Source organism: Centruroides sculpturatus, unplaced genomic scaffold (assembly GCF_000671375.1).
Source record: "Centruroides sculpturatus isolate CEXI.00-Female unplaced genomic scaffold, Cexi_2.0 scaffold556, whole genome shotgun sequence".
NCBI lineage: Eukaryota > Metazoa > Arthropoda > Arachnida > Scorpiones > Buthidae > Centruroides > Centruroides sculpturatus.
In genome coordinates, this window is record NW_019384770.1 from 336285 (window position 1) to 353534 (window position 17250).

A 17250-nucleotide genomic window follows, 5' to 3' on the forward strand; every position below is an offset into this window, starting at 1 on the left:
AGTACGAGTGTTTCCTCAGAAAATACTGTACTGTACTTGAATGTATTGTTTACTTGAGAATATAACAGAGAATAAACTGCCCAAATACCCTTAAACAAAGGAAAAGTACGTCTTTTATGAAGGCATAGAGCCTTTACTACATGAAAATGAAAATTAATGAATACACTGTGTACAGTAATTTACCTGATAAGACAGATCTCAGAAAAATACTTTATGAGAGCTTTTATACTTTTATAAAGCTGTCTATAATAAAAATTAATTAACTAAGGAGTTTTTTGCCCTGCCAGGGTGTGGCCGAGTTATCCGGAGTGCCGGGTTATCGAGAGCCGAGTTTTCAAGGTTCTACTGTACTACATGAAAGTTGTTTGTTTTTATTACACACACATTTATTAAATGATGAATTTTGCTAAATTGATTTTGTATCTAGTTATATTTGTTTACATTTCTATTTAAATTTGTCTATATATATGTTCTGTTATTTAACAGATTGAAAAGTAATATTATAATCAAAATTATATATATAGATAGATAGCTAATTCGGTGAATTAAGTGAATCATATACATAAGATTCACTTTACCTTTCTAAATTATCCTTTATTAAGTCAAGGAACAAAGTCAAGTGAAGTTGAATTAGAGATACCAATCTCACAGATGTGTGTACAATTTTTTCATTTTTTTTCTCAGTTGAAGAACTATACTTTTCTATGTGAGAACTTTCATCTTCTGAAGAGTTTTAAAATTTATCTGGCAAATGTGAAAATTTGGTTCTCAAAGGAAATAGATACTTTACTGTGTAATCAGTGAATACTATATCTTAATTCATCTACATCTTTCTGGAAGCCGGAAAGGCCAACTTCAGGTAGTTGATACATCAGCTTCTTCCAGCAGATGTAGCTTAAAATGTTATCATTATCCTGATCAACCATTGCCATTATCAACTGAAATTTAATGGTTTATTTATCATCAAACTGTGAAGGTTGCAAGGTGACATCCAGGCACCACTATTTAGGTGATTTATTCTGACACCAAGTAGGATATGCCTATTACACAAATTTTTGAGTGTTTTTTGGATGGCAGTAATGCAGTCTTGTATGTGAGACTAGGGGTAAGAACATGAAGTAGGAAATGACAGAATTCAGTTGGAAAGGAGTCAATTGATGCAGTTTAGTACACTCATTAGATGGCCTGAAAGTCTATGTAATACATCACATAGTTAAGTAAGACACTATTAGTATTTGTGGTTACGCACACTATCATGACAGAGTGGGTGTTTGCAAACTTTTGACACCTTAAGAATTTTGACAAATATCACATGATGTTATTGCACAGGAAGAGTTATTGTATGTAGATTTTTGAAGTTAGAGAATTATATTATGTTTGATAGTACTCAAGCATGAATGTAGATGAAGTACACAATAGTAAATCTCAGTGGCTGTATAAGAAGACACACACACACACAAATCTAATTCAAACAGTTGGAGGAACGAGTGATGACTGACTGGAATTGGCAATTCCTTGTTATTTTAAAAAAGCAAAAATTTCAGAGATGTCTAAAATTCAGTGGGAAAGGTGTCAGTACTGACATTGAGAAAGTGTAAGAGGAAACTCTCTCAGGTCAGAAAGTTGACACACTAGCTTCTGGTGAGGTTATCCTTAAGTTGTTTTTTTTCCTATTTGGTACTCATTATACTTCTATATCAGAAGTTTTATCTTCTGAAGAGTTCAAAATTTTAAGTGGCAAATCTGAAAAAATTTTGGTTCTCAAGGAGTTGACTCATCAATACCTTCTGAAAGGTGAAGGATAACTCAGTCAGAGTCAAAACCAAAGTCACCTCCAAAAGAGAAACCACCTGTTAAATTAAAGAGGGATACCCTCGCAAAGAATGCTGCCTCAAACACATAATGGGTTATAAAATAATCCAATGGAACTGGATTCTGCAACAACTTCTCTGACATTAAACACTTGACATCATCCACCTCATCTCTCTGTGTGGCACTCCAGGAAACCCATCTAAAACCTGGAGAAAATATTTCTCTCAAAGGTTTCAATCTTTACTGCAAGGATGATGATAGCCACAACCGAGCCAGTGGCAGTGTGGCTATTTTGGTTTCCAATCGAATCCCATATTTGCTGGTACAAATAACCACTGATTTACAAGCTGTGGCAGTTAGAATTTCTATTGGAGTAACTGTCACAGTTTGCTGTATATACTTGCCACCAGATGTCAGAGTCAAGGAAGTTGAATTGGATGCCTTAGTTGAACAGCTGCCAACACCATTCCTTCTACTGGGTGATTTCAATGGCCATAATCCTATGTGGGGCAGTCCTGACATTAATCGTCGAGGCAGAGCCATTGAATGACTCATAGGCAATTAGCAAATGTATTTATTTAATACTGGAGATGTGACATACTTCCATGCCCTAACAAGAACTTTCACTGCCATTGATCTTTCATTAGCCACTCCCAACCTATTTTCAGCGTTTACATGGGAAGTTGGATCTAATCCACTTTCCAGTGACCACTTCCCAATATTTCTAAAATACCGAGGCAGAGATAGCTGTGAAACAGCCCGTCCACCACGCTGGAAATTGGAAACAGCTGATTGGCCTCTTTTTCCTCTATGGCCAACATCACGGAGGATATGGTGAATATTGCTGATATCAATGACGCAGTTGAAGTTGTCACTTCCAGTATTATTCAGGCAGCTGAAAAAACAATGGGGAAGACATCAACTAGATATCCAAAACATCCTAAACCATGGTGGAACCAGAATTGTGAGGAAGCATTTAAAGCTCAAAAGAAAGCATGGGGTATTTTCAGAAGATACCCCACTTCGAGAAATTTGGTTGCTTTTAAAAAAGCAAAGGCAAATGCCAGAAGAATTAGAAGACAAAGCCAAAGGGATTCTTGGAGGCAGTATGTCTCTAGTATAACATCTTCTACTAGCTCAAAAGCAGTCTGGGATAAAATCCATAAAATTAATGGAAAATATGCTACCCACTCTCTGTCCATGCTGGAAAATAATGGCACAATAATCAGCGATATACAGGGTATTGCCAATTTGTTGGGTGAAACGTTTTCTTCTTCATCCAGCAATGTAATGTTTACTAGGAATTTTCAAGCTTATAAAGCTCAAAATGAAAAACAATATTTAAACTTTCACTCCTCATCTAATGAGGAATATAATGTGCTATTCACCAGCATAGAACTACATACAGTAATCTCTCGCTAGGGGAATACTGCTGTAGGTCCGGATAAAATCTACTACAGCATGATTAAAAATCTTTCAGACAATTCTCTTTGTAATGTTCTGAATCTGTTTAACAGAATATGGACAGAACATACTTTTCCCGACTCTTGGAAGCTATCTATCATTATTCCCATTCCAAAACCTGGTAAAGATCACAAGAATTCCTCTAATTACAGACCAATTTCTCTGACAAGTTGTCTCTGTAAACTTTTCGAGAGAATGGTAAACAGGCGTCTAATGTATCTCTTAGAGAAAAAGGAATACTTTTCAACACATCAGAGTGGTTTTCGTAGGAACAGAAGTACCACTGATAACCTGGTAAACCTTGAAACAGCTATACGCGAAGCGTTTGTTTGACGACAACACTTAGTGTCTGTGTTTTTTGACATAGAGAAAGCCTATGATCGCTGTTGGCGATACGGGATACTTCGTGATCTACACCAATTTGGATTGCGGGGTAATTTGCCAATGTTTATAAAAAACTTCTTAGAGAAACGAAGATTCCAAGTTTGGATGGGCAACACTTTATCTAGACTCTTCACACAAGAAGAAGGTGTTCCTCAAGGTTCTATTTTGAGTGTGACTCTGTTTTTAATTAAAATTAATAGCATAGCTAACTGTCTTCCTCCCAGTGTGAAACAGTTCTTGTATGTGGATGACTTTCAGATCTCCTGTCAGTCTAATAATATGAATTTCATTGAGAGACAACTTCAAACTTCCCTAAATCGCATATATAATTGGTCCAAGACCAATGGGTTTACGTTTAATGCAGCGAAGACATCGTGCATCCACTTCTGCCGTGGTTTGCACCTGGATCCTGAAATTCACTTAAATGGCAATAAAATTCCAATGGTGAATCAGGCTAAGTTTTTGGGTGTTTATTTAGACCTAAAACTGACATTTTTGCCACACTTGCGCAACCTGAAGAGTAGATGTTTAAAATCTCTAAACCTTTTAAAGGTACTATGCTGCTCATCCTGGGGAGCAGACAAAGTTTCTATGCTCAGGATTTATAGGGCCCTTGTCCGCTCTATGCTGGATTACGGTTGCATTGTTTATGGCTCTGCGCGAGAATCTACTCTTCAGATGCTGGATCCAATCCACCATCAAGCACTACGTTTGTGCACTGGTGCTTTTCGGACTTCCCCTGTACAAAGTTTGTATGTGGATGCTTATGAACCTCCACTATCTCTCAGGAGAGAACAGTTGTCTTTATTTTACTATATAAAACAGAAATCTTACTCTAAACCTTTAGTTGATTGTACAGTATTAGATACTCAGCTGAAAAGATTATTTGAAGCTCGCCCAAGCTGTGTCCCTTCATTCGCCATAAGAATGGAGAATGTGAGCAGCATGATTGACCTGAACACAGGCAACATTTCACAGCTAGAGGTGTGTAGTATATCTCCTTGGTCAACTCTTGTGATAAATGTTGACCTTAGTTTAAAGCAATTTCCAAAGGAATCCACCCCAGATTATGTCTACAGGCAGCACTTTGCAGAAATTCAACATTGTGACAGGAATTTAATTCTTATTTTTACAGATGGATCTAAATCTGATGATTACATTGGCTCAGCCTTTGTCTGCCAGGATGAAATAGTGGCAGAACAAATTGCATTGAATTCTTTTATTTTTTCTGCAGAGTTGCATGCTATTTATCTAGCTTTAAAGTATATAAATAGGAAAGGTCATCGTTCCTGTGTTATTTACACTGACTCAGTTAGTGCACTTCAGGCTTTGATTTCATGTGAACCTAGTTCTCACTCTATAGTGATTAAAATTCCTAAGCTGTTTTGCCATCTTACTGCAAGTAATTTCTTTGTAAAATGGGAATGAAGAAGCTGACGCAGCTGCAAAGTCAGTTACTCCTTTACAGCATATAATGCGTATTGAAGGAGTCGATTTGAAGCTAGTAGTTAAAAAACGACTAGCAGAGAGATGGCAAAACGTGTGGAATGCACAAGTCCACAATAAACTACATGAGATCAAGCCAAATACAGAAAATTGGACACACAATAAACGGTATGACAGGAGATCTGAAGTAATTCTTAGTCATTTGAGAATTGGTCATACTCGGTTGACTCATCAATACCTTTTGAAGGGTGAAGACCAGCCAGTATGCGAGTATTGCAACTGCGATTTAAGTGTAAAACACATGCTTTGCAACTGCACAGCTTTTTATCAAAGTCATAGACAGCATTTTGGAAATGCAAGTTTGAGAGAGATTTTGGGCCAGAGGCCAAATCTTGACAAATTATTGAACTTTTTGAAAGTGAATAATATTTATAAACATATTTAATTATTTATCTAGGTTATGTTTATATATACCTTGTTGATTATTTATTTATTCATTTATGTATATATCTTGTTATTATTTATATGTATAATGTTATATGTTGTTTTGTTATTTATTTTGTTATTTATTAGTTTATTTATTTATATTAAACATTTTACATTATATATATATATATATATATTTATTTATATATACCATTTGCCATGGCGCAGCTTGGCCTGTATGGCCCTTGCGCTAATAAACTCTAACGAACCAACCACTTCTGACGTTTCAAAAGTTAAAAATATTAAATAATATGATACTTAGAAGAACTAATAGTCATATCTCTCATATAAAAATTTCATATTTGACAAATTACGTCATCAGTAATATGATCAAAATTTTACGTCATCAGGTTTTACAGGTCAGGGTATTGTTTCATAAAATGTGTTATAATTCGCGAAGATATATAAGTACACAAACATATTATACATGAAAATGTAGAGAACAAAATTCTCCATCTAAATACCATACAGCTAAAGATAAATTATAAGTGTTTATAGGTTATTATGTTATATCAAATTGCAGTAAATTTACAAGTGTTTCATGTAAGCAAGATTAACAATTTTTTTTTTGAAATAAGTACAAAATACAAGCAGATGAAAAATATACCAAACAAAACTACTAATACTTGCATAGTAGTAGTATTTTTTTCATACTTATATTATAAAAATTTGATTTTATATGAATTTTTAAAATAATACTAGTGTATTGACCTTGATGATTTTAACAAAACCAGCTAAGTTAAACTACTCTGACCACGCCCTTGCTGGGAACAAAGGGTTAATATTGTTGGCCATAAAGCTATATCAAATATGATGACAAATATTAAATGATATAAATTTAGTAAGTATTAAATTAATATTTTTATGAATCACACAAGTAGAAATTGTCTATTTAAATGAAAATTTTAAAAATTTTTATTAAAAAGAGGCAAATTCTTATCTGGAAATGCAATCAATACTAAATCACAGATAAGTAAAATTAATAAGCATATTACGAGATTTGTAATTTTACAAAAAATTAAGATTTAAATATTTACAATTTGATTAACTATATTATTAATGTTTCATGCAAATTGGACATTAAAACTGAAAATTCATTTTGCTAGTTTAAAACATTATTTTGTCCATGGTGTAGAAAGTCAGAATATGAATGTGAGTGAAAGTATAGTACGGGATATCAATTATATTATAAATCTAAACTAATAAAGAAATATAAAATATTTTCTTACTTTTTTTCCATATTCAGGGGTTAATTCATGTCTAGATAAACCTTTGTAATCATCGTTTTTTCTATCTGTGGATTCAGTCAATTCTATTAACTTTTGTGAGATGTCAGTTTTCTTGTTATTTTCTAAAAATAATAATTTTATAATTTTCATTAATAAATAATTAAATAATTTTATAAATATTCAATTACATTTCCTCTCAAAAATTAATACAATAACAAATAATTGGTGTATTTCAAACAGTAATTAGCGAATAAAAATTATAAAGCTACGATGAGTTATCGAATTTAAACTATGCAATTATATAAAATCTAAAACCTATAAAGAATGTCACAGAGCAGTACAGATGTTTAAGTAGCAAGTAATTATAACATCCCACACTGATCGAATTAAAAAATCAAAACTATAATTCACAGGGTATTTATATAAAAATTTAGTAATTTCCTGATATATTTCAGGAATTGTAAAGTATTTTTGTGCAGGCAACTCGGCAGTGTATTACTAACGTCGGGCATATAATGCTCAAAGTATTAATAGAACGGAGTATTAATGCACCTGAATTCAAACCATTCTTAAAAGTGGACTATTCTGTATACAAAATCAAGTAATTTTCCCTTTAGTCGATGTCAAATATGCACTGTAAATAAACATTTTAAAGTGAAAAACTTGTTTCGGTAGTTGAACGGTGCTGTGTTTTGTTTCCACTGGACGAGAACACTCGAAAGACGTTATGCCAGGAAACAACCCTGTAATATTACTAAAAATGCGTGAATAAGAATAACAATTTACCATGGTGCATGCTGAATGTTCATTTGTAAAGAAATTCTAATTATTTAACACTAAATAAGTAATGTTGAAAAGCAGAAGTTATCACAGTGACTTTTCATTTGCTTCTGTCCAGATACGAGAATATTTTGAAGATTTTTCATTGAATAAATGAAACATTTCCATAAATAAAAGAATATTTGGAAATTTATTTTTTATTTTGGATTTTTATCAGAATAATAAACATCAAATGACTGAAAAACTATGCATGGAAAATTAATGCTAAACTTTACAATTTACTAATAGTACACCCGAGTAAAAAATATCTTAATTCGATTGTATTTCGTTAACAATTTTTCAATAAATTGTTTTGAAAATTTAATAATTCTTTGCAATCTGCTATTCGTAACCTTACCTTCAACGAATTCTGTTATCTCTCTCGATTGTTTTGTCATCCGTGAAATAATAGATGGATCACACTTAATTCCAATACAATTATCACCTTCAATGTCGATTGTCATCGAGGATGTTAACAAAGTAGATTCAAAGCTTTACTGTTCCAATTGATTAACGTCATTTAACTGATGAGAAGAAAGGATATTTTGCTCTGATATACTCTTTGTGTGATCGAGGTTCTCGTCTTCTGATAATTCATGTTCTTCCTCTTTGTAGATTATACCAAGAGCAAAGACAAAGATCATCTAAACTCATCAGTTCCTGCTTTAATGTCCTGTGATCTTCGTTTTCCAATACCAAAATTTGTTTTGGAGTCAATGGAACATAAGCATCTTCCTGGTGAACAGAATTATGAGAAATAAGATATTGAAAAAATTCTTGAAAATTACGTTAACTTAATTAAAGAATAAAGTTAAATTTATGTTTAATAGTTTTATCATAAATTAACATAATGCCAATGAAGGTTTTATTACAGGTTCATTTGAAAACAGAGGCAATAGAAAATGAACCCGGTTACCATCACCAACGATAATAATTCAATTGTTTTTTCTTTATTAAGCAAGGCTAAATTTATATAATAATAAAAAAATGTAGAGTCAATTTAAATAGAACATTTTCATCTGGTTGTGCATTACCAATAATCAGCTTTTGATATAAGGATTAACAAATTAGTTTGAAACAATTTAATTAAATTTAAACTTACGAGTGAAAATTATTCCATATCATCTGAGTCATCATTGTCAGTCTCTGTAATATTAGAGATAATTTCTTGTTTAGTTTTTTTCGCTGAATCTTCAGCGCTGATACCATCGAGATTAATTGGGGACGGTTGGTTTGTGTCACCAACAGCAGTTTCAGGATCAGAAACTAAAGTATAAAAGAAAACCCCAAAACACAGTCATTAGTAAACAGATGAATTCAAGTGTTATATATGAATTTGAGAGTAAAGCTACAAATAGATTACACGAAATAAACAGATCAAATGAGAACTGACAAAAGATATTTTGAAGACTTAAAAATATTTAAGTTATATTTTATAATTTTACATTTGAATTTATTTTATATGAAAAGCTCAGAATTACAATAAATTTACTTTGTTAATAACAAATAACAAAACTTAATTAGGTTATGTTTAAAAATTTGTTGAAATTTCATCAAGCTATAAAAGCATAAATATTTTTATGTTAATTAATGTGTATCAAGTGCAAATTATCACACACACAGTCAAGTTAAGCTATAATATTACAGAATGTTTGTTGTATGTTGATGTAAAATGTTTGCATGTTTACTAATGCATAATAAAAACGCTTGAATATTAATAGAATTTAAAGAAAATAATCTATACAAAGATGCTATTTATATGGAATTTAAAGTTTTAGTTTAATAATTATTTTGCTTTTAAACAGAAAATTGTTTTTGTACTTGATAACTCACAATAAATTGTCAGTGAATAACTTAAAACAAAACAAATGCAAGATTTAATATTCTCTCTCCCCTCGATGTGGGTTCCTGTCCGTGGTGAGGGGACCTCCCAGAGATGGTTTAGAAAGTCTTCTTTACTATCCCTGGGATCTGAACGCCCACCCATGTGTTTGCCGTGCGTGGTACCCCGTAAGCCGGAAAGGGGGATCTTGGTAGTTGAGGGGCAACATAACGTCTCCAACACACTGCTTTGGCCCCTGCTTTGGATAAACGGGAGGCTCAAATCAGGCTTCGTTTGAGACAATCGGCTGGTCGTTGAGTCATTCTTGACCTCGGCTTGGAGTCAACCGATCAATGCAGACCGGGCGGACGCGTCCCTGCTTGACAGTTTTGTCTTGTCAGTTCAGATGTGCTCTTCTTGACTGCATTGTGAGGGTATAGCTCCTGGGAAACCCTGGTGTGACGGTCTATGGGAATCACCCATGTGACGACATCCCCTTGTTGGGCCCCATGCTGGGTGGGTCACTAGGAGCTGAATATTTATTTCTCAATATGGACCCAAAAACCATAAAACAACAAAGACCAGATCAAGTTCCAAGAAACAAGGAAAACAATTTAAGTCAACCTACTTATCTGATAATACACGAAACTGGTGAAATGCTCTCCTTTCTTAATACAAAAACTGTTTGAATCGACTATTGGACATCTGAAAAAAATTCAAAAATCGAGATCGGGAGATTTACTGATAGAAACAGCCTCACCTCAACAGTCGGCAAAACTCTTAACAATAAAGACACTGGGAGACATGGAAGTGACTGTCACACCACACGGAAGTTTAAATTCATCTCGTGGTGTGATATCTGAGGTTGATCTGTTATCTGAAGAAGAGTCAGATATTCAGATTGGCCTTTCAGACCAACGTGTCACTGCTGTTCGACGTATCTCTATTCGCCGAGATGGCAAATTGATACCAACCAAACATCTTATCCTCACATTTAACAAGCCGACATTGCCATCTTTCATTACTGCAGGATTCCTGCGCTGTCCAGTTCGTCCATACGTTCCAAACCCACTACGTTGTTTCAAATGCCAGCGGTTTGGACACTCACAGACATCCTGTCGAGGGAAGAATGTATGTGCACAGTGTGGAATGGAAGGTCACCAGAGCACTGAGTGTACCACTACTCCATGCTGTGTGAATTGCAATGACGCGCACTCCGCTTACTCTCGCAAATGCCCTGCATGGCAGACAGAAAAAGAAATCCAGCGTGTAAAATCAGTCAACAACTTACCTTATCCAGAGGCACGTCGCATGGTCACTTGAAGTGCACCACTAAAACAAAAAACATTTGCTGCTGCTTTGAAATCCACAAAAACATGTGGAGTTCAAACCGATATTTCTGTTTCCCCAAAGGAATCTCTCACCAGACATGCGAAATGTTTACTGATTACACCAAAAGAAACACCAGAAAAGGAGAGTATAAAACCAAAAACACCCTACCTAAGCAGGGGTAATAACAAGGAACCTGGGTTCTAAAAAGGCTAGTAAGAACCCACTAAACAAGCAGAGAGTAAAAGCAGCTCTCTCTAAATGTAAAAAATCAGAAGCTCACTCTATGAGTCAGTTTTCTGATATCTCTGATGAAGAGACTAATCAGGAGGTGACAAAACCAATATTGCCTCTAAAAGAAAATCCCCCGGTTAGACTAAAGAGAGATGCTCTCAGAAAGAATGTTACCTCAAACACATAATGGGTTATAAAATGACCCAATGGAACTGTCGTGGTTTCCGCAACAACTTCTCTGACATTAAACACTTGACATCCTCTACCCAATCTCTCTGCGTGGCACTCCAGGAAACACATCTAAAACCTAGAGAAAAAATTACTTTAAAAGGATTCAATATATACCACAAGGATGATGATAGCCACAACCGTGCCAGTGGCGGTGTGGCTATTTTGGTTTCAAATCGCATTCCATCCTTACCGGTACAAATAACCACTGATTTGCAAGCTGTGGCAGTTAGGATTTCTATTGGAGTAACTGTCACAGTTTGTTCTATATACTTGCCACCAGATGTCAGAGTCAATGAGGATGAATTGGATGCATTAGTTGAACAGCTGCCAACTCCATTTCTTCTACTAGGTGACTTCAATGGCCATAATCCAATGTGGGGCAGTCCCGACATTAATTGTCGAGGCAGGATCATTGAAAGATTTATAGGCAACCAGCAACTGTATTTATTTAATACGGGAGAAGTGACATACTTCCATGCCCCAACAAGAACATTCACTGCCATTGATCTTTCATTAGCCACTCCCAACCTATTTTCAGCGTTTACATGGGAGGTTGGATCTAATCCACTTTCCAGTGACCACTTCCCAATATTTCTAAAATACCGAGGCAGAGATAGCTGTGAAACAGCCCGTCCACCACGCTGGAAATTGGAAACAGCTGATTGGCCTCTTTTTCCTCTATGGCCAACATCACGGAGGATATGGTGAATATTGCTGATATCAATGACGCAGTTGAAGTTGTCACTTCCAGTATTATTCAGGCAGCTGAAAAAACAATGGGGAAGACATCAACTAGATATCCAAAGCATCCGAAACCATGGTGGGATCAAAATTGCGAGGCAGCATTTAAAGCACAAAAGAAAGCATGGGGGATTTTCAGAAGATACCCCACTGCTAGTAATTTCACTGCTTTTAAAAAAGCAAAGGCAAATGCCAGAAGAGTTAGAAGGCAAAGCCAAAGGAATTCTTGGAGGAAGTATGTTTCTAGCATAACATCTTCCACCAGCTGTAAAGCAGTCTGGGACAAAATCCACAAAATTAATGGGAAATATACTTCTAATTCTCTGTCCATGCTAGAAAATAATGGCACAATAGTCAGCGATATACAGGGTATTGCCGATTTGTTGGGAGAAACATTTTCGTCTTTATCCAGTAATATTACGTATCCAAGTAATTTTCAGGCTTATAAAGCGCAAAGTGAAAAACAATGTTTAAATTTCCATTTTACATCTAATGAGGAATATAATGTGCCATTCACTAGAATTGAATTACATACAGCGATCTCACGCTTGGGGAATAGTGCTGTAGGCCTGGATAAAATCCACTACAGCATGATTAAAAATCTGTCAAACATATCCCTTTCTAATCTCCTGTGTCTGTTTAACAGAATATGGACAGAACATACTTTTCCTGACTCTTGGAGGCTATCGATCATTATTCCCATTCATAAGCCTGGTAAAGACCACAAGAATCTCTGTAATTACAGACCAATCTCTCTGACAAGTTGTCTATGTAAACTCTTTTAGAGGATGGTAAACAGACGTCTAATGTATCTCTTAGAGAAAAATGAATACTTTTCACCACATCAGAGTGGTTTTCGTAGGAACAGAAGTACCACTGATAACCTGGTAAACCTTGAAACAAGTATACACGAAGCGTTTGTTAGAAGACAGCACTTAGTGTCTGTGTTTTTTGATATAGAGAAGGCCTATGATCGCTGTTGGCAATATGGGATACTCCGTGATCTGGACCATTTCGGATTGCGGTGTAATTTGCCAATTTTCATAAAAAACTTCTTAGAGAATCGCAGATTCCAAGTCAGGATGGGCAACACTTTATCTAGGCCTTTCACGCAAGAAGAAGGTGTTTCTCAAGGCTCAATTTTGAGTGTGACTCTGTTCCTAATTAAAATTAATAGCATAGCTAACTGTGTTCTCCCTAGTGTGAAACACTTTTTGTATGTGGATGACTTTCAGATTTCCTGTCAGTCTAGTAATATGAGTTTTATCGAGAGACAACTGCAAACCTTTTTAAACCACATATATGATTGGTCCAAGACCAAAGGCTATACATTTAACACGGAGAAGATCTCGTGCATTTACTTTTGTCGAAGGTGTGGTTTGCACTTGGATTTGGAAATTTATCTAAATGGGGATAAAATTCCAATGGTGAATGAAGCTAAGTTTTTGGGTGTCTGTTTTGACTAAAAACTGACATTTTTGCCACACTTGCGCAACCTGAAGAGTATATGTTTTAAATCTTTAAACCTTTTAAAGGTACTATGCTGCTCATCCTGGGGAGCAGACAAAGTTTCGATGCTCAGGATTTATAGGGCCCTTGTTTGCTCTAAGCTGGACTACGGTTGCATTGTTTACGGCTCTGCGCGAGAATCTACTCTTCGGATGCTGGATCCAATCCACTATCAAGCTTTGCGTTTGTGCAGTGGTGCATTTCGAACTTCCCCTGTTCAAAGTTTGTATGTGGATGCTTATCAGCTTTCATTATCTCTCAGGAGAGAAAAGTTGTTTTTTTTTATATTACATTCAACAAAAATCTCAAAAAAAACTTACAGCTGATTGTCCAGATACTCAGCTGAAAAGATTATTTGCCGCTTGGACGAGTTGTGTTTCCACATTCAACATTAGAATGGAGAATGTAAGCAGCACGATTGACCTAGACACAAGCAACATCTCACATGTTGAGGTTAATAGTATTTCACCATGGTCAACTTCACCGATTGATGTTGATTTAAGCTTAAAGCAGTTTCCTAAAGAAACCACGCCAGACTACGTTTATAGACAGCACTTTGCAGAAATTCAGCATTGTAACAGGAATTTAATTCCTATATACACCGATGGATCTAAATTGGATAACTATGTTGGCTTAGTTTTTGTTTGCCAGGATAAAATTGTGGCAGAACAAATAGCACTGAATTCTTCCATCTTGTCTGCGGAGTTGCAGGCTATTTATTTAGCCTTAAAGTATATAAATCGGAAAGTCATCGTCGCTGCGTGATTTACACTGACTCAGTTAGTGCACTTTATTCTCTGACTTCGTATGAACCTAGTTCTCACTCCATAGTTACTAAAATTCGAAAACTAATTTGTCATCTCACTACGAGAAATTTTTTTGTGAAGTTCTGTTGGGTCCCAGGCCACGTGGGTATAAGAGGTAATGAAGAAGCTGATACAGCCGCTAAGTCAGCAAGCTCTTCACAGCATACAATGCATATTGAAGGAGTTGATTTGAAACTAGTCGTTAAAAAACGACTTGCAGGGAGATGGCAAATTATGTGGAATGCACAAATCCACAATGAACTACACGAGATCAAACCTTTGATAGAGAATTGGACACATAATAGGCAGTATGATAGGAGATCTGAGGTTGTGTTTACTCGTTTGAGAATTGGACACACTCGACTGACTCATCAATATCTTTTGAAGGGAGATGACGAACCAGTATGTCAGCACTGCAACTGTACTGTAAGTGTTAAACACATGTTTTGCAACTGTGTTGCTTTTGATCAAAGTCGTAGACAGCATTTTGGAAATGCAAGCTTTAGAGAGATTTTGGGTCAGAGGCCAAATCTGCACAATATAGTGGACTTTCTGAAAGCCAATAATATGTATATAGAGATTTGATCACTTATTTATTTATTTTACAATTGTATTTACCTTGTTTGGTTTATTTATTTTGTATATATTTTTTGTTGTTGTTTACATTTATTTAATTTTGTTATATATTTTTTATGTTATTAATTAATAGGTATAGAGAGATTTGTATGTATTTATTATACAGTGTTATTTAAATTATTGTATATAATTTTTGTTGTATGTTTATTTATTTATTTACTTGTTTATTTAATTTTGTAATATGAAAATTTTTTACCTTTTGCTTTGGCGCAGCTTAGCCTATATGGCTCTTGTGCCAAAANCTAAGCTGGACTACGGTTGCATTGTTTACGGCTCTGCGCGAGAATCTACTCTTCGGATGCTGGATCCAATCCACTATCAAGCTTTGCGTTTGTGCAGTGGTGCATTTCGAACTTCCCCTGTTCAAAGTTTGTATGTGGATGCTTATCAGCTTTCATTATCTCTCAGGAGAGAAAAGTTGTTTTTTTTTATATTACATTCAACAAAAATCTCAAAAAAAACTTACAGCTGATTGTCCAGATACTCAGCTGAAAAGATTATTTGCCGCTTGGACGAGTTGTGTCCTTACATTCAACATTAGAATGGAGAATGTAAGCAGCACGATTGACCTAGACACAAGCAACATTTCACATGTTGAGGTTAATAGTATTTCACCATGGTCAACTTCACCGATTGATGTTGATTTAAGCTTAAAGCAGTTTCCTAAAGAAACCACGCCAGACTACGTTTATAGACAGCACTTTGCAGAAATTCAGCATTGTAACAGGAATTTAATTCCTATATACACCGATGGATCTAAATTGGATAACTATGTTGGCTTAGTTTTTGTTTGCCAGGATAAAATTGTGGCAGAACAAATAGCACTGAATTCTTCCATCTTGTCTGCGGAGTTGCAGGCTATTTATTTAGCCTTAAAGTATATAAATCGGAAAGTCATCGTCGCTGCGTGATTTACACTGACTCAGTTAGTGCACTTTATTCTCTGACTTCGTATGAACCTAGTTCTCACTCCATAGTTACTAAAATTCGAAAACTAATTTGTCATCTCACTACGAGAAATTTTTTTGTGAAGTTCTGTTGGGTCCCAGGCCACGTGGGTATAAGAGGTAATGAAGAAGCTGATACAGCCGCTAAGTCAGCAAGCTCTTCACAGCATACAATGCATATTGAAGGAGTTGATTTGAAACTAGTCGTTAAAAAACGACTTGCAGGGAGATGGCAAATTATGTGGAATGCACAAATCCACAATGAACTACACGAGATCAAACCTTTGATAGAGAATTGGACACATAATAGGCAGTATGATAGGAGATCTGAGGTTGTGTTTACTCGTTTGAGAATTGGACACACTCGACTGACTCATCAATATCTTTTGAAGGGAGATGACGAACCAGTATGTCAGCACTGCAACTGTACTGTAAGTGTTAAACACATGTTTTGCAACTGTGTTGCTTTTGATCAAAGTCGTAGACAGCATTTTGGAAATGCAAGCTTTAGAGAGATTTTGGGTCAGAGGCCAAATCTGCACAATATAGTGGACTTTCTGAAAGCCAATAATATGTATATAGAGATTTGATCACTTATTTATTTATTTTACAATTGTATTTACCTTGTTTGGTTTATTTATTTTGTATATATTTTTTGTTGTTGTTTACATTTATTTAATTTTGTTATATATTTTTTATGTTATTAATTAATAGGTATAGAGAGATTTGTATGTATTTATTATACAGTGTTATTTAAATTATTGTATATAATTTTTGTTGTATGTTTATTTATTTATTTACTTGTTTATTTAATTTTGTAATATGAAAATTTTTTACCTTTTGCTTTGGCGCAGCTTAGCCTATATGGCTCTTGTGCCAAAAAACCGAAACAAACAACCAAACAATATTCTCTGTATAAGACATTCCGATAAATAAGTAATACTTCGATTAATTTAATATTGAACATGAATTTTCAAGGTTTGTTAATTAACAAACTCAAAGTTTCAAATGCAATGTCAGCAATGTCAGTTTGCATATCAGCAATTACCCATTGCTTTGTTCTGTCTTCTCGTTTAGTCTCTCTCTTTATCACATTGAATTTTAATCTTATTTTATACACTTCAAACTATATTAAGACGATTGTCTAAGTTTTGTATTTAAAATATTATCACGTATATTTTTTCTCGGCTGCTGTACAAGACCTTGGGCCACAGGGGTAAAACCTTTGCTTTTCATTTCTGTTCATGTAGATATGTGAACATTTTTGTTTTTTAACATTTTTATAACAAGTCATTTGTCAACATTTTAACACGTGCATTAGGAAAATTTTATTACGTAAAAAATTTACCACCTTA

General features: G+C 34.8%; 2 protein-coding genes across 2 annotated transcripts; both read left to right on the forward strand.

The window, feature by feature from the left end:
• The first annotated feature begins 2364 nt into the window (after positions 1–2364).
• On the forward strand, positions 2365–4408 carry LOC111628973. Its single transcript, XM_023372832.1, has one exon. It carries the CDS (start codon positions 2623–2625, stop codon positions 3232–3234), a length of 612 nt encoding a protein of 203 aa, XP_023228600.1. The 5' UTR covers positions 2365–2622; the 3' UTR covers positions 3235–4408.
• A 5858-nt stretch (positions 4409–10266) lies between these two features.
• LOC111628961 lies at positions 10267–10785 on the forward strand. The gene has a single exon (XM_023372821.1). It carries the CDS (start codon positions 10267–10269, stop codon positions 10783–10785), a length of 519 nt encoding a protein of 172 aa, XP_023228589.1.
• Positions 10786–17250: the final 6465 nt, after the last annotated feature.